At 35.9% G+C, this 18261-nt stretch overlaps 1 protein-coding gene across 2 annotated transcripts; it reads left to right on the top strand.

The window, feature by feature from the left end:
• Positions 1 to 781: 781 nt before the first annotated feature.
• Positions 782 to 17634, top strand: LOC132047128 (inositol hexakisphosphate and diphosphoinositol-pentakisphosphate kinase VIP2). Of its 2 annotated transcripts, none has more exons than XM_059438033.1 (31): positions 782 to 934; positions 1067 to 1216; positions 1365 to 1424; positions 1850 to 1896; positions 2085 to 2168; positions 3151 to 3214; positions 3683 to 3836; positions 4211 to 4281; positions 4617 to 4721; positions 5532 to 5624; positions 6153 to 6227; positions 6762 to 6847; positions 8265 to 8471; positions 8552 to 8651; positions 8745 to 8815; positions 9047 to 9128; positions 10777 to 10935; positions 11053 to 11095; positions 11418 to 11500; positions 11716 to 11778; positions 11866 to 11940; positions 12927 to 13052; positions 13313 to 13554; positions 13727 to 13771; positions 13937 to 14003; positions 14297 to 14368; positions 14850 to 15100; positions 15257 to 15314; positions 15868 to 16035; positions 16699 to 16773; positions 16992 to 17634. In XM_059438033.1, exons 2-31 carry the CDS (start codon positions 1079 to 1081, stop codon positions 17253 to 17255), a joined length of 3228 nt encoding a protein of 1075 aa, XP_059294016.1. In that variant the 5' UTR covers positions 782 to 934; positions 1067 to 1078; the 3' UTR covers positions 17256 to 17634. The 2 variants fall into 2 exon arrangements, with proteins under 2 accessions (XP_059294016.1, XP_059294015.1); XM_059438032.1 differs by having other exon boundaries at positions 1067 to 1234.
• Positions 17635 to 18261: the final 627 nt, after the last annotated feature.

The raw sequence follows: 18261 nt of genomic DNA, 5'->3' as shown, positions 1-18261 counted from the left end.
TACAGTGGATTCAATTGGCTATCTGTGTAAAGATTCTTTTGAAAGAAAACAATGGTATTAACAACAAATTAGATATCAATCGACTATTTTTTGTTGAAACAGTTGGATAAACAAATTAGATTATTCGCCAGTTATTTTAGTTTAAGCTGTCAGGTAACAAGGTTGTTTAGATTAGTTTTTCTAAAAAAAAAAAAACATATCACGCTTCGATCACGTGCCAAAACATGTACATTAACAAAATGACAAATTATAAGCCTCGAGTTGGGGACCTCATACATATTTTAAAAAAATCGAACATGATAGACAAAAAAACACTAAGATCTTTATTAACAAACAATGACGGATAAAGCAGCACCAATCCTTAAAGATTACTATCCCAAAAACCTTTCCACGTCCCTTTTCCAGTTTCTTTTTGTCTCTCACTTTCTCTTATGTATATTCCAGAATCCAATATTTTTATCCTACATCGGCGACCCCCTCGTCGATTTGTTATAACAAATCGTCCACAAATTAAATACCATATAGTAAATTAGTAACCACTCCATTAGTAGCAATAATAGTACTTACTAACTCGTCTCAATTGATGTGCCACATTATTTGACTAGAAACAAAATTTAAAAAAGAACGGAACATTTCTAAAATCTGTGATTTAAAACAAGTGCCACATATTTGTGTTGTTGTATGTCATTGTAAAATTATTTTTAAATATAAAAATATGATTTTTTTTTGACCGGCTAAAAATGAAAGTGCCCCACGTAAACTGGGGCTATGTGTATTATTTTCTCGTGGTGGCGGTTTTCCAGCAGCCTTTTGTCTCTGTACTCGTGGCTCCATGTGTTTGTAACTTGAAGCCTTATCAAGATTCTCATTTTTTTTGCACAAAATACGGTGGAGTTTTAGTATTTTTCTTTATCCACACGGGATTCTTGAATCTGTGGGTATCTTTTACTTCTTTCAAACTCTTTTTTCTATTTTCATGTAAAAAGAAAAGGACACTTTTTTTTTTCTATTTCCTTTATAATGTGTGCATACACGTGTATTTAATGTGTTCGTTTGCTTGTTGAAGTGAAAAGGGAGAATGAGAAGTGGGGTTGAGAAAAGTGGAAATCTTGGAGGTTATTGTCATCAGTCAGAGAGAAAGAAAGAGAAAAAGAAGATGAAGAAAGAGAAGAAGGAAAAGAAGATTGTAATTGGTGTTTGTGTAATGGAAAAGAAGGTGAAATGCGGCTCCGAGGTTCTGTTCTATGTTTTGGTTGCAATTGCACAACAGCATGCACCAAATAAAAACCACTGTATTCTTTATTACTAGCACATATTATAAACCCCCCACTGATTCTTTTTCCCTTTGTTCAATGAAATTTTAGGTCTTTTCAGCACCAATGGGACAGATTCTTGAAAGGCTGCAATGTTTTGGTGAATTTGAGGTATCCATTTTCTATTCAATGGGTCTCCTGAAAAGTATGTTTCTTGGGAAATATTCCACTAAAACCATGAACTGATTTTGCAGAGTGTATTTTCTAGTTTGTTATTAAGAGTACAGTAGCTTTAGTAGGCTTTTGGCCATAGATACCAATATTTTTCACTTTATTTGGAATTTATGAAGTTGGAGTTGTGTTTAGTTATACTTTTTGCAAAGGAGAGAGTAGAGCATTCAATGGAATTTGTGAAGATGGAGTTGGAAAATAGGTTTGGAGCACTTCTCCAAATTTGGAATCCTACTCCAAGTTGGATTTGAAAATTTTTATAACCAAACACTGATTTTGGAATAAAGTGAAAAATTATTCCTGAAAAAAGTGAATAATTCTCATGGCCAAACGGCTCCTTAAGAGTATATTATCTTTACTTGCAGGTTGTGTACTTTGGGGACAAAGCTATTCTCGAGGATCCAATTGAGAGGTACCATACCCCCGAGCAACAATGACATCCATTCCTACTTCGTATTCTATAATCTTTTTTTTTTTTTTTAATTTATAATCTGAGTTTTACATCTTTTCCGTGATAAATTGTGTCTGAAATAAGCTAGTATTAAGTTTGCACTATATACTATGCATCATGTTGATTAGTGTACCATGTCATGGTGGCAGCTGGCCGTTATGTGATTGCTTGATTGCCTTCTACTCCAGTGGATATCCTTTGAAGAAGGCAGAAGCATATGCTTCATTAAGAAAGTAAGTTTCTATCCATTGCACTATGTAGTTTCAAGTGTTCAGGCATGCTCGCTTTCCCTTTTGTGGCTTTCTGTGTCCTCTGAATATCTCTTTTGACAAACATAAAGATTCTTTCGCACGCTTGCACCATCAGTGTTATGGATCTTTCTCTAATTATCAATAGTCCAGACAATGTGCATAGCCATATAAAATCACAAGCATTGTCTGTCTGAACATGTATAAAGCATAAACAACAAGCTTAAGGTTTTTGATGTATTGTCAATCTCCTTCTCTTTTTAATGTTTTGGCTCATCAAATTTGATAGTATCATAAACTATGATTCAGTGTAACTCTGTTGTTTGTGATTGATTCTTTTGGCAAGCTATAAAGGTTGGCTTGGCAGATCTGAAGCATTCATTAGGAGTTTAAGGCTAGTATATAATGCAGGATAGACTTAATTGAAAAATAATGCAGGACAAAAAAATGAAAGCAAGAGTCGTGCGCCTTTTGCCTGTATCTGTGATGTTCTTTTTTATTCCTCATTATCACCTTCTCCCTTTCCCACCGAGATGAGGCACCAGTCTGTCCTCGGGTTTTCCAGAAATTATTGTTGATCTGTTTGGCAATCTTTCCTTCCCAGATAAAGTTGATTTTTGGTTTGTGTCAGAATTGGCTAATTTCTTTTGCAGAGACATTTCTTAAGTTACTGCTGGATCATCATACTTGAAGTTGTGGTATTCGTTATAATGACAACAACTGTCAGGTCATATTACTTTTTGTCTAGACAAGGTCTCAAGACCAAGAAGATCTGATACTTGTGAAGCTCCAAGGATAAATATCTCTTTGTAATGATGAGAGTTTGGCATCATAACAGAACCTTCTTTTTGAACAAAATTCTCTTTTTTTCCCCTGTAAATGTTGGAAAGAAATATCTAACACAATTATATAGACCTTGGCATCACAGTGGACAACTTATGATTCTATATTATCTCCTCTGTATTAGGCCTTTCCTTGTGAATGAATTGGAACCACAATACCTTCTTCATGATAGGAGGAAAGTATACGAGGTATGTACCAGTTTTTGGTTATTTTTTCCAATTGTATGCTTGGTTATCGAATGAAACTTCCTCATCTTGATATGTACAAACTACAAAGATATGCATAATCCTCTATAAGTGTCAATAAGTATATGTTGATTTTATCAGAAAAAGTTATACCATCATATCTACTGACTATTCTGCAATAGTATTTATTTCATCATTGAACTGTTGTAACGATATAGGAATCCGACTTAATTGAACATATGCATTGCCAATCCAAGTTTTGTTGCTTCAATTGGTTGAGCCACCTTAGCCTACGTGTGAAATGAAGAAGCTGCTTATAAATAGCTCATTGTGTTGGCAACTCTACCCTGGTGGGGGTGCATTTGTTTAAACTGACCTTCTATAAATTATTCTACTTCTTGCATTTTTCCTTTTCCTTGAAACAGAAAATGATTTAGATATTTCCTTTCTATTTTGATTGGTGAAATTCAGCGGCTTGAAATGTTTGGGATCCCTGTGCCAAGGTATGCTTGCGTTCACAGAGAAGTACCTTACCAACATGTGGATTATTTTGTTGAAGATGATGACTTTGTTGAAGTTCATGGGAACCGCTTTTGGAAACCTTTTGTGGAAAAGCCTGTAAATGGTCAGTCTCTCTTTCTATTGTTGATCAGTTCGCCAGCCATATTGTTTGCACTAGAAGTAAAATGCATGTGTTTGGCAGACTGCCAGTGCCAATTAGATGAGAAGACAGGACTCATGTTCTCCGAGTTCCTTGATAAGTTAACCACTTTGGTGGTGTCATCTAATTCAGACAAACAAGATGCCTCTTGGTTAAGATTTCATATTTGTTAGGTTCTTTGAAAGTTCAGTTTGGTTTTATTCAGAGATTTTTATTTCCCTTACATATGATGGCTGCTATTAGTACTGCAGGCTTTTTGAACTATGGAATTGTTGTCTGATATTGTAAAAGTACCACTCAGGATGGGAAAGTTCAATCTCTTATTTGCTTTTATGTAGCTGATGACCACAGAATAATGATTTACTATCCTAGTTCAGCTGGCGGGGGAATGAAAGAATTGTTTCGGAAGGTAATATATTATATAAAAGAAAATTGGAGTTGCTTTCTTGATCTGATTCTGATTTGACCGGCTTCCTTTGTGTATGATATTGCAACTGCCACTGCTTCTTGTTTCTTGTAAAAGTCCTTTGAATTCAAGCGATTGTGCATCTTATTTCAATTAGCAGGCTTTATAGATTTGCAAAGCATTATCATTTTCAGCATTAAATGTTGGTTTCTATCATCTCTCATCTGATAATAGTTTACGTTTACTGTTGGATTCATATATGATGACCATCAATGCTTATGACGTGTTAGAATATGTTATTTAAATTGATGTATTTTCACTTCTTGCTTTTCCTTCAGGTCGGTAACCGCTCAAGTGAGTTCCATCCAGACGTTAGAAAAGTAAGGCGTGAAGGATCCTACATATATGAGGAATTCATGCCCACAGGAGGAACAGACGTTAAGGTTCCTAACATTATACTTCAGTATCCCTGCATGAATGATTTCGCTTTAATTGGCAAGCGGACTTTAGTTTGTTTCTGGTCTACGATGAAAGTATACTTGAACAACCCCTATGCTGCTTGTGGTCGTCCTCATTTTTGGTTAACTCGGATCTACCAGCTCATATATCGTTGAAATATAATATGATAAAGGACATAATTGTAATATAGTATGCTAAAAGGCATACTAATAACTTAGAGCATAAGACACTTGTTATGACTGGCGTAAGGATTTGATTTAGTGAGGAGAAACTATAGGTTTGCTCAACATTTGCTCATACATCATAGGGCCTTAGGAGCACACTGAAAGATTTAATTTCAACTGTGAACATGTGCATATTGTGCATGATTATCAATTAACAACGCACATATAGGTGTTACTCTTTTGGCATAAGTTTATGGTCCTTCTCATTCACTTATAAAATAAAATGTTCTGTTTTGAACTCTTTTTTTAAGAGAAGAGGGAGGTAGGAGGGGGTTGAGAGAGAGAAAAGGATGGATTTATTTTTGCATGTACATGTGGCCAGTCCAACCCTCATAGCCTCAAAAATAAAGTAGAAGGGTAATGTTGCATAACTTTGATGTATCTCATATATTTATCCTATCAAGCAACTTTCATAACATATCATAGCTTTGGACTTTACAACTTGGTTTCATTAGTCTAAACCTGTCAAATGTCTTCTATAGATGGGAGTAATCATACACATGTTTTTGCAATGTGTTAAAATTTTGTAGCTTATTCCATGATCTGAGCTTTCTTTTTGTATTTATGTAGGTGTATACAGTTGGTCCAGATTATGCACATGCAGAGGCGAGGAAATCTCCTGTTGTTGATGGTGTTGTTATGAGAAATCCTGACGGAAAAGAAGTAAGTTGTTTCTTCAACATAAGTCTTTCTATCTGTTCCTATTCTGTAATTTGGATGCCTGTTGCCAAATCGCAAAGATTAGAACAGAGAAACAAAGTATCATCTTCTTTTCCCTACAGGTTTAATCTTTGTCTTGCGCTGTGTGAGAGACACACTTATATCCCCCAAAAGCTCCTTCATATTTAAAAACTGTATGAGAGACACACTTATATCCCCTTAAAACCTCCTGCAGATTTAAGAACTAGATGGTCGTTGTAGTGATATAGTCCCTCCACATCCAACTATTAGGCTTAGGGTTTTAGTTAAAACCACTGTTTCCCTGGGGAGGGGATGAGTTTGCATCAGGGTTGGGGCAAAAAAAAAAAAAAAAAAAAAAAAAGAAGAACTTATCGAAGTACTGAGCTTCTCTTCCCCTAATATGGATGGGTCCAGCATTATCTTTTCAGCAGTTAGATTAAGATATGTAATCATTTTAAGTTTCTATAGAAATTTATTCAACAATAAACTGAAAGTTGCTTCATTTTGCAGGTTCGGTATCCTGTTCTACTTACCCCTGCAGAAAAGCAAATGGCTAGAGAAGTTTGCATAGCCTTTAGGCAAGCAGTAAGTCATCTAAGTTTACTATTACATGTCAACACATATTGGTGTACGCTCTTATTTTACCTTCAACAATCAGCTATTTTGGGTAGCCTCATCCTTATCCTCAGTAACCCCTCCTGGTAAAGGCTAAGCGGCATCGTTCTCTGCAATATGTCTCATATTCTACTGCATTTCATGTTTTGAGTAGGTTGACTGTCCATTATCTCACAGTCAATTAAAAGATTCCTTTTTTTGCCTCTAATCTCTTGTGACCTGGGCATATAATGTTCCAACTGCAGAAGATAGATGACACTGATGTCCTTGTAAACCACACTTGTAAGATATGATTCCTTTAATCTATATACAACAGGATTTATTGCTTTTCTTTGCCAAATAAACATGAGTTATCTTTTATATCGGGGTTTAGTGATACATGAAGATCTCAGGGCTGGAGCATATACACTAGCTAATTTTCCCTTCTTTTCTTTCATAGTGTTGGCTAAATTTATCGCTGTTTTATCCCTGAGAAAATAAAGCAATGAAAGTATCTCGTTTCAGGTTTGTGGCTTCGATCTATTGCGTAGTGAGGGACGTTCATATGTTTGTGATGTGAATGGCTGGAGCTTTGTGAAGAACTCTTACAAGTGAGTTTCTCCATCTTCCTCAAAAATCAATTAAATAATACACATATTCCAATCTAATCAGTGTTTTAAGCATTTTTCTATCAGTTTCATAATAAAGGTAGTCTTAAAGACAACACAGGTCTGTTAATATGATGATTAAGGGTGTTAAAAGGGTACAAAGTTGACCTAAAGTCAGACGAAGTCATCTCACAAAGACCTACATCTTTTAGAATTATGCAAATCTAACAAAAGCACAATAGAAGCAGAAGATTCATATAGGCGATTCCAACTATTAATATGGAGGAATTTAGTGTTAGGTACTCCAAATTATTGACCATTGCATGAAATGGGTCCAAATGGAGCGAAATGGATATTTAGGATTCATATAGTCGAGCCCAACTACTTCGGGATTAAGGTAGCTGACATAGTCTTAGAAATAACACGCCTAACCCAACCAGAAGTTGAAAAAGAGAACACAATTAAAACAGAATCTCTTCCTTAAAAAGGAAAAGGGAGAAATGATGACTGGATGGTTGTAAAAAGTCATCTTTTTGCTGGATATAGGCTTACTTGTTTGCGGGAATATTCCCTTTCACTCAATAGAATTACTTGCTAATCGAAAAAATTAATACAAAAAGAAAACATTGCTTTCTTGAAGGTGCAACTGTCTGTTAGTCTTGACTCGTCACTTCGCCCAAAAAACTGAACTCCTAGAAGATTATGCATGGAAAAAACAGGGGTTTCGCTTGATCAGTTATGGAATTCATCCACTGATGATAGTCACTATCCCAGTGAATATGGCCTCTTCTACTTTTGTGCAAAGTGATGTAAGGGTTCCTAGCATATGTAGTACCAGTGACCAACACTCTACAAGGAAGAATAAAAGTCAGCAGAATGAAGAAATAAAAAAGGAAGTACTTGAACCTAATATGTGTGAGAAGTGAAAATATTTATACCAATACGTCCACATGTAGTTTCTTATCTTAAAACAATTTCTTTTGGGGATTAATGATCTTAGTGGAATTAAGATGCATGCCTCTTTTTCCCTCCCTTCCCCTGCCCGATATTTGTCTCATCTAGGTAGGATACTTTTACTAAGATTCTCAAAGAACAAATTTCTTTTATCGGAGAAACATCTGCTGCCTCAATTGATTCATGTTGTATTGTTTGATAACCAGAAGTTGTTGTTGAATGTTCATCACTTTATTGGGACCTTCATTCATACTTCATGTGTTTTCGTTAATAGATTTTTCCTACTTTTTTAGTGTTAGTGCTGTTGGTGTATTGTCATTTATTATATCAGTAGTCATTACTGATATGACTCAATTTATAATAGTAGAATTTATAATAGTAGCGGCTATATGACTTGTATTGTCATCAGTTTGTGCATTATTTGATTGGTTCTAAAGATAGTTATTGCAATGATGGCTGAGTAAAGGTACTACGATGATGCTGCTTGTGTGTTGTGGAAGATGTTTCTAGATGCAAAAGCTCCACATCTTTCATCGACAATCCCACCAACTTTACCGTGGAAAGTCAGTGAACCAGTTCAGCCTTCTGAGGGGTTAACACGTGTAGGAAGTGGGCTGATCGGCACATTTGGACAATCAGAGGAGCTACGATGTGTAGTTGCAATTGTTCGGCAGTAAGACATACTCCTATGCCTCTTACCCTTGCAAGATAAATCATTTGTCTACTTTACTTAACCATTCTCAACTGGAACAGTGGTGATCGAACTCCAAAACAGAAAGTGAAGTTGAAGGTTACTGAGGAAAAACTTTTAAATCTGATGTTAAAGTACAATGGCGGTAAACCTAGATCAGAGGTGCTTCTTTACTCTCATGATACAATTTCTTTTTCTTTTTATCTATTGGTCTTAGGTGATTAATATTGTTCTTTTGCTTTTAAACTTGCACAGACAAAGCTTAAAACTGCTGTGCAATTGCAAGATCTTTTGGATGCCACCAGAGCCCTAGTGCCACGTTCTAGGTTAGTGAAACTCTAATTTTCTTCAGCTCATATTTGCTATTGCTATAAGGCCGTCTGAACTTTGCTACTTTACTATAATTTTTAAAGTTGAATAAAAGTCATGATTTCCCTTGCACTTTAGAGACAACTACATGTTCTTTATCTATTAAACATAGTAGTTGTTGAATTATATATTCTAATTGTGTTTAAACTGTACGTTATAGTGATCTTTTGTTGCTGATTCTTGTGTAGGCCTGGTCGGGAAAGTGATAGTGAAGCTGAAGACATTGAGCATGCTGAGAAACTTCGTCAAGTAAAAGCTGTCCTTGAGGAGGTCAGTGGGATTTTCTTGAACTATGCATTTGCTTTTCTCAATCTAGTAAGAGGGGTTGGTTAAAAGAGATGGATTCCTTTCTTCAATGCATTCCATGCAATACTATGCAATAATATAAATTGGTGCACGTAGCTACAAGGAGAAAACACTAGAAAATACACACGTTCGCATCGATTGTCTGACCATTTCTCAATAGAAAATAGTGGTTTTGGGATCTATAAATTTAATACACGGGCCTGAACTTTTTCATATTTTTTGTCCTTTTTCCTTGCTCGTAGGTGAAGGAAAATGAATCGTGATCTTGCATATTATTCTCAACCGTTTTAGAAAAAAACATCATTTATCACACTTATGATGTAATCTAATATCTCATGTATTCTGTTTCACCAGCTAGGATAGTTTTGAAAGTTAGCTTTTGGATTATAGTTATTATTTTTCATTAATATAGTTCCTTTTCCTTGTCCTGCAATTCAAATTTGGGCCTATATTTGCATATGGCAAGTTGTGATAATTGTAGATCGATACCATTGGACAGGACATTCTAGAATAGGAAGTGGAGTTGGAGAATTAAGTGTTGAACATCTTCCTTGATTATTAAAAGGTTAATTACAGAACTTTCCTTGAAGTTTACCTGATTCACTCAGTGCTTTCCTTCTGGTTTCAAAATTACAGAAAGCTCCTCTATTCTGTGAGTATTAATGGAATTTTTCATCATGTTACTTGATTCTTTTCCTTTCTATCTAGAAAGCAACCAGCATTCTTCTTAAAATTTATTATTTCCTGTGTTTCAATTTAAGTGTTTTACTTTCCTTTTTGGTCTCTTTCAAAAAGGATGTAATTTTCAATATTTAGCTAGCTTTTTAACTCTAATATCCCGCATGGTATGTTTAAGACCACAAGATTCAAAGGGCATTTTGGTACATTAGACACATGTTTAGTTAATACCATTCAAAAATCTCCTTTACTCTCTTAAACTTTGTGCCCAGTCAAACTCAAATACATAAAATGAAACGGAGGGATTAATATTTTTTACAGTATCTTTTTTCAATTTCATTTCTTATTACTAACTTTGAGTATTGGGTAATAATTGATCTCTCTTGCTCTTATAAGTGATACTCTCTGCGTCCCAATTTATTTGACACTCTTTACTTTTTAGTCAGTACCAAAAAGAATGACACCTTTCTATATTTAGTAATAATAATTGAACTTTAAGCTTCCCATTTTACCTTGAGATGATTTATAGCCACACAACTATCTATGGCTTGTTATAGACCACAAGTTTCAAAAGTCTTCCTTCCATTCTTAAACTCCGTGCCAAGTCAAATACCATCACATAAATTGGGATGGAGGGAGTATTATGTTTGGTTGAAAGAAGAAACTATATTAAACTCCCTACACAATTTGATAATTCCTGAATTGACAATCTTCAAAAAAAGTTTTCCAGTATAATGGTAAGTGTTATGGCAAGTATAATGGTAGCCAGTAGCTTCTTCTGTTTTGTTTCTCCTCTGATTCCGTCTTTTTTCTGCTGCTGGCATGTATTTTCCGGAAAATTACCTAACTAGATGAAGACATATTATACAAAAACTTTTATGCTTTCAATTTTCGCTGTTCGTATTCATTGTTAAAATGTTAACCTGGATTGCAGGGGGGACATTTTTCAGGTATTTATAGAAAGGTTCAGCTAAAGCCACTAAAATGGGCTAAAGTTGCAAAGTCAAATGGTGAAGGTGAAGAAGAACGGCCTGTTGAAGCTCTTATGATTCTAAAATACGGGGGCGTTCTCACTCACGCTGGCAGAAAGCAGGTAGATTATGCGTAAAAAATGATTTATATCGGTCTGTTGAAGTGAATAGTTTCCTTGTGACATGGATCAAATACAGTCTTAACCTTTCTTTCTTGCTTTGATGAAATTGCTTGGCAGGCTGAAGAGCTTGGAAGATACTTCCGGAATAACATGTATCCAGGTTAGCTGGAGCCCTCCGCCGTCTTTCGTTTAACTTCCCAAAGTTTTCTCGAAAATCAAATCTTCCTTTGCATCATCTTTTGCCAAATGTGGTTTAAGAAAGTTTCAGATAAACTACTTCCAGCTGAAGCATTTTCAATTTAAAAGTATTAGAAAAGTTTATTTGCATCGTCTTTTGAAAATGGTGTATAAAAAATTTGCAGCTACACGACTTAATGCTTTGATGGATATCACCTTTTTCCTATTTGATCAAATCGGGTGTTGGGGGTGGGTGATATTCTCAGTGCATCTCCTGCTTAATCTCCATTTGCTTTGAACCACAGGTGAAGGTACAGGCCTCCTTCGCCTCCATAGTACATATCGCCATGACCTAAAAATATACAGCTCCGATGAGGGCCGTGTGCAGGTTAGTTCCTTGCTTTTGCTCAAGAATCACTTAGTAGTCTTAGTATTGCTTCATAGCTGTTTTGTTTTCTATTTCTTTTCTCCTGGTTGGTGTTTCAAATTTTCTTATACAAGTACTCCACTTTTGTTCCATGACCTTTAAATTGTTAATTATGTCCTTGGCTATTTGTTTTGTCCGCTAATGTTGAGTTTACATGATGCATTATATTTCGGCAGATGTCTGCAGCTGCATTCGCCAAAGGTCTACTTGACTTGGAAGGACAATTAACACCAATCCTGGTTTGTATGTTGTTATAAAGGGTATACTTCTAGAGTTGGACTTACAACTGAGATGATTGAACTATGTGTTTTCTTCTTCGCTTGAAGGTGTCACTGGTTAGCAAGGATTCTTCCATGCTTGATGGACTTGACAATGCCAGTATCGAAATGGAAGATGCCAAGGTTTTCCTTTTCTTACACTTGTTCAAATTTACAAGCACATTGGAAAATCTCCTGCCAGTATTGATTCAAGTTTGTGGTTTTTTCAATCCATAGTGTTAATTTGATTCTAAACAGTGATAAGTTATCCATTTCAAATCTGATGCTATTGGTGCAAGTGTCAGTGATCTGATGATTAGCTTGTTACAATTTTGTATAATTGGTTCCATGAACTTGCCGGCTTTAATTTGAGGAATCCAAACTTTTTGAGGAAAACTTGAATTCATTTGCCTAAAGAATTTAATCATCTTTTAAGAGAAGTCTCTCTTTTCCATTATCAAAAAAAAAAAAAAAAAAAAAAAAAAAATCAAGGATTTATTGGATGAAAGTTGGGGACAGAAAGCCTTAAGTGTTTCATATTTACTGCCTGAGGCAGGAACAAACAACAATTATGGCTCAGTCCAAAGATCTTGGATTCTAGGGCAGGATATTTAGAAAAAAATCATGTTGCGAAAGCTGGGATGGATGCTGTATCAGATAGGTCTACCTGTGGATGGACTTAGTATTCTTTATGATGACTAGACTCAGTGTCTCTGTTAGTTATCCATACTGTATCCAGTATACTGGAAAATTTTAAGTCTCACTTGTGTACGAATTGCCATTGAAGGACAAGGCATGTGCTGCAATTTTGTTGCTTTTTCATGTCGTTGTTTGGTTGAATTTGGAGCGAATGAGAACCTTTGAAATTATACTGTTGTCCAATACCATAAAGAAAGTATTTTCTGGTGGATGCTGTTGTATAAAACAAAGACTGCATTAATTAATTCCATTGGATGGATATGTTTAGCAATCACTTGAAGCACTAAAAAGCTAATAGATTACATTTACTGTAAGAGTTGAGTATAATCCTGTTTACCAATTCAGGATCTTTTAACTTACAGTTTTTTTTTTTTTTTTTTTTTTTAACATTCTTTCTGCTGTTAAAATACGTCTCCCCTTGTTGTCATTAGGCAAGGTTGAACGACATAATTACTTCTGGAACAAAGATACTTCATAACAATGGATCAGCTGAGAAACCTTGGATGGTTGATGGAGCAGGACTCCCTCCTAATGCATCTGAACTTCTACCTGAATTGGTAAGTATTAATTTCTATCTCCCGTTGGACCAAGCTTCTACTCAAAATCAATTTAAAGTTCATGATTCATCTTGTTATTCCCTTTGATTCTCGTTGAGTATTTATCTTTTACCCGCTTCATATGTTTCTTTTCCTTGTCAGTGGAATCCTTTGTTCTGAATCACTGATTTCAGTCTACTAATACTGCAAGCATTTGAATTTGGTTCTTTGGTGCTATTTCCTCCTTTTATGTTGCTATGTGTATTTCTATATTTGCATAGGTGAAATTTACTAAGAAGGTGACAGAGCAAGTGAGGCTTCTTGCTAAGGATGAGGATGAAGAACTTGCCGAGGCAAGCCCATATGATGTAATCCCACCTTATGATCAAGCTAAAGCGCTTGGTAAAACAAATATTGATGTTGATCGTATTGCTGCGGGTTTACCTTGTGGTAGCGAGGGGTTTCTACTCATGTATGCAAGATGGAGAAAACTAGAGAGGGATTTATATAACGAACGGAAAGAGTAAGATTTTGCTTTTGCTAGATTAATCTTAATTCGTCTGAGCTTGAACATATTTGTGTTGCTTCTTGGACCTCCGCTATCCAGATGCTAATAATTTTCACTAATCTGCTGGCTGTGGATTAAAATGGTTTCCTTCTTGGTGTTTTCCCTAACACACTATATTTAATTACAGTCGTTTTGATATCACGCAAATTCCAGATGTTTATGACTCGTGCAAGTAAGTGAACTCTGTAACTTAACATTCATAGCATAATTGGTTAATTTAAAATACTTTTATGTTTTTTTTCATCAACATGCCATTGAAAGAGCATTTTCAAGATTTTATCTCGTCTGTTACGCCCTTGTCTTTATGTTCTTTTGAACTTTGTGATTTTGTTTACAGGTATGATCTTTTGCACAATTCACATCTGAATCTAGGGGGCTTGAATGAACTTTTTAAGGTTGCTCAGGTACTATTAGGAAAACCCTTCCCCCCTCCCCCCAGAAAAAAAAAAAAAATGGAAATGACTCCAACACAAGATTAGAGTCTGGTGCCATATTTTATTACCTATCTTAATTTTCTCTGTAGCAACACTTCTATATGGCATTGCAACTTTTCCAGCTTTTAGGCTATCAGTCTGTTGTCTCCAGTATTCCGGAATTTTTTTTATTTTTTTTCAAATGTACGAGGGTTTTGCAATGTTGTCTTAAGAGTTAACATGATTGACTTCTAAAAGAAAGTATGATTGTGTTCGAATTTCAGGTACTTGCAGATGGTGTTATTCCAAATGAATATGGGATAAATCCAGAGCAGAAGTTAAAGATTGGATCAAAGGTAAAACATCTTACATTCAGAGCCAGGTCCTTTCCTCAGTGTTTTCCTTTATCTGTAGCAGAACGACTTCATGCGTTCTTTCTTGTCTACCTATTGTTGGATAGAGGGCAGCATCATAATTTCGTTTTATACCACCCTATTCACTGCTATTGGCACCGTTAGATTTCGTATCTTAATCTAAATGAAGGAGTCTTTAGTTATCAAAGAAGAAATCTGGTCAAGTTGTGGTTTGCTTAAGAGTTCCTGGTAGATCGATTAGGTATCTTTAGTTCCTACGGTTCAGTTTCCTTCAAAAATCTGAAAAATGTTTTTAAAAATAATTCTTCTCCTCCCCAGCTAACTTATCTTGGGTCTGCCACTATTTTGTTACTCACTTTTCCTACCAGAATGTAATAAAAGAAGGGTTGGGTGATCAGTCTGTTTACATGGTAATGAAGGTTTATAGAGACATCAATGCATAATCTATGAGTTGTTCATTCAGATTGCTCGCCGCTTGTTGGGTAAAATTATGATTGATCTAAGGAATACCCGTGAAGAAGCTCTAAGTGTGGCTGAGTTGAAAGGTAGTCAAGACAATTTGGCTGTGAATAAGACAACAAAGGAAGATACAGAGTATCATACTAAGCCTCACACTCGGAATGAAGAGTCTAGAAGAACTAGCTTCAATAGTGAGAGATCTATGGATCAAGATGATGATGATGACAAAGAGACAAAGTACCGCTTAGATCCAAAGTATGCGGTTCTATTCACTTAAGTAGATGTTCGGTTGAACTTGTATTTCCTAGTGTTGCTTTTGTGTTTATCTAGATATGTCTCTGTAATTTGAGATAAGAATGCAGAGTACTTCATTGTATTCTACTTGATTATTTAGTTATCTACCTTTTCCAGGTATGCAAATGTCAGAACTCCTGAAAGACATGTGCGAACACGCCTGTACTTCACATCAGTAAGTGGAAACTTGCAATTGGATTTTCTAGTTATTCTACTGTATTTTCTTGCTGCTGTACGTGCTTTTGGCCCAAAGAAACTTTTTTGACTCGCACGTGACCAGCATCTTGAAGATCAGAATAAATAAATTAACTTGTCCTATTTTAGCTTAACATTTTAGTTGAGATGGTTCGGATAACTTTGTTATAACAGCTAATTAGCAAAGAGCAAACACTAAATCAACTTCTATTTATCAAACATGGATGGTTAGTTCAAACTTTGGAGTTTATAAACAGTTGATGCATCAAGGAGAATACTCCATCACTTCAAAACAAATTCTCATTTCTGTTCAGCCGACTCATTCCATCATATGTAACAATAAAATATGTATGCAATGTGGTGTTTCTCCCTTTGAACTTATATTAACTCTGCTTGTTTGATATGAATAGTTTTTTGTTCGACACCCTAGGGTTAGTAACAGTTTGCTTACTGTTATTTTCTCTATTTAGATTTTTCTCCCCCTCCTCCTTCCCTTCTTCGAATTCTAGTTTACTGATTATTTGACTTGACAGGAGTCGCATATTCATTCCTTGATGAATGTTCTTCGTTATTGCAACCTGGATGAGTCTCTTCAAGGAGAGGACAGCCTTGTGTGCGACAATGCTTTGGATCGCCTGTTCAGAACCAAGGAGCTGGATTACATGAGTCATATTGTACTGAGGATGTTCGAGAACACTGAGGTTCGTACATCTTTTTTTTCCCCTACTGGAGAACAAAGAAAATGAAAAGGCAGGATAAGTAATTGCTCATGTGAATCAGTATTTTGGTGTACCTTAAATATATGAAGCTATTTTCTGCTTTCTGGGGTGTTTTGGAGAAGGGGGGCCGGAAAGAGAACTATGCGGGCGGACACAGCCGTATCTCTGCATCTTTCTCTTATGGCTTTGCAGGCGAAGAGAGGTTATCTTGAATGTGACTGTTTTAAAGAACTGGAATTATATAGTATTCTCGTTTTTTATTGGTAAGTAAAAAAGTTGTGTTATTTTCAGCACATCGCTAAACTTTGCCAGAACTCTTGTAATAGAACCAACCCCTCAATCCCCCCCTGCCCCACCTCACATCCCCGGGGAAAACTCAGGTATGATTCTTGATATTTGTTGACTTGGCATATGAATCTCCGGGACAGCAATGTTAGCGAGCAGATTTATTTTCCTGAGAATTAAGGAATAGACTATAAGTATGATATATTCTAGAAGATTTTAGATCCTCTTTGGTTTGAATACAATGTCTGGATTAAAACTTGATTAGCATTGTTGCAACATGTGATGTAGTAGTGTTTTCGTATGATGAATAACTCCTGATAGATGTCTGCCGGATTCATATTGTATCGGAATTTGGTGCAGGTGGCTCTGGAAGACCCTAAAAGGTTCCGCATAGAGATGACTTTTAGCCGTGGCGCCGATCTGTCCCCACTGGAGGTATTGTCTCCTCTTTAAAAAATGTAACTGAAAAAGATAACCTTTTCGATAAATCTGACTGCTGTAACCACCTGTCATGCCATCTCATTTGATTAATGCCTTTGTAAAGCTGTGTTTAGAAATGAGTATTCCGACTTGTGTACAACAATTATTTTCAACTATAACATGAAGATGATAGAGAAACTACAGCTTCTTTTCGTTTCATGGTTAATTTGCAGGTAAATGATGAGATAGCTGCTTCATTGCATCAAGAGCACACACTGCCAATAATGGGTCCTGAAAGGCTTCAAGAAGTCGGTTCATATCTTACGTTAGCAAACATGGAAAAACTAATTCGTCCATTTGCCATGCCGGCTGAAGATTTCCCACCACCGTCAACTCCTCAAGGGTTCTCTGGATATTTCTCGAAAAGTGCATCGGTTCTAGAGCGCCTGGCAAAAATTTGGCCCTTCCACAAGCATGGGAACAGTAATGGGAAGTAGTACAAATTTTTCCCTGTTGGATGGTTCTGCTATCAAACTGAGGTTTGGAGATTGTTTCCTCTGGAGGTATCTTTTACATTCGAATCAAGAATCAGCAACTGAAGAATTCCGGAAGAGGAACTGCACTGTCAATTATCATCTATTTAGGTGTCCTGTTTCCTTATTCGTTCTTTGTTCTCTCTATGTTCTACCATTCATTCATGTAGATAAGGAAAATTTTGCAGTGCCCTTTAGCACCAGCTTAAGCTCACATACCTACATTTATCGCAGAGTCAGTTTAAAATGTAATTGTGCTCTACTTTGAATTCTTGTTAGCTATGGCCGGCCCTTCGGGTGTCTCGGTGATAAATTTAGTCTCAACCCTTTTTCCTCTTGCTTAGTTATGGCTTTTGTCTTTGTGCTAATATTCGTGAAATGTGCAGTTAGAAGCAGGAAACTCCTAATGATGTGCTCTTATGTCCATAGAATAAATATCATGGCACGTTTAAGATCATAATTCGTAACATGCTTTTGGCATGTGCCAATAATATGTCTCTTTTAAGTTTTGTACTCGATCAAATGCCGTCATAAAGTAAGCGGAGGGATTAATGAGGATATATATCTGAAGTTAGCGAGGAAGCAGTCAACTTCATATTATTCTCCATGGCACTCGTAAAAATTGCCACGTGTACTCGTTCTGTAACGTTTCTAAACTTTTTTCTTTGATTAACTCAAATATAAAACAGAAAACAGAAAAAAGATGAAGGAAATGGTAGTGAAAAATGAATGAAATACCTTAATTTTTTTCTCATTATTATTCAAACGTTTTATGTCATTTAAGAATTTTCTTGTTTCAATTCTGATTTTACCCTCCCCAGACCCCACATTGTCGGATTTAGAAGGGTATGTTGTTGTATTAGATAAATCAATTCAGAGAAGAAAGAGCTTCGGGGAAGCTTCTATAATGGTTTGCATAGCAATTGTAGAAATGACGCTAGAGAGCTATATACTTCAGCTTCTACTGCTA

Source organism: Lycium ferocissimum, chromosome 2 (genome assembly GCF_029784015.1).
Source record: "Lycium ferocissimum isolate CSIRO_LF1 chromosome 2, AGI_CSIRO_Lferr_CH_V1, whole genome shotgun sequence".
NCBI classification, from domain to species: Eukaryota; Viridiplantae; Streptophyta; class Magnoliopsida; order Solanales; family Solanaceae; genus Lycium; species Lycium ferocissimum.
The sequence above is the reverse complement of the archived record's forward strand: the minus strand, read 5'-3'. Positions and strand labels throughout refer to the sequence as shown.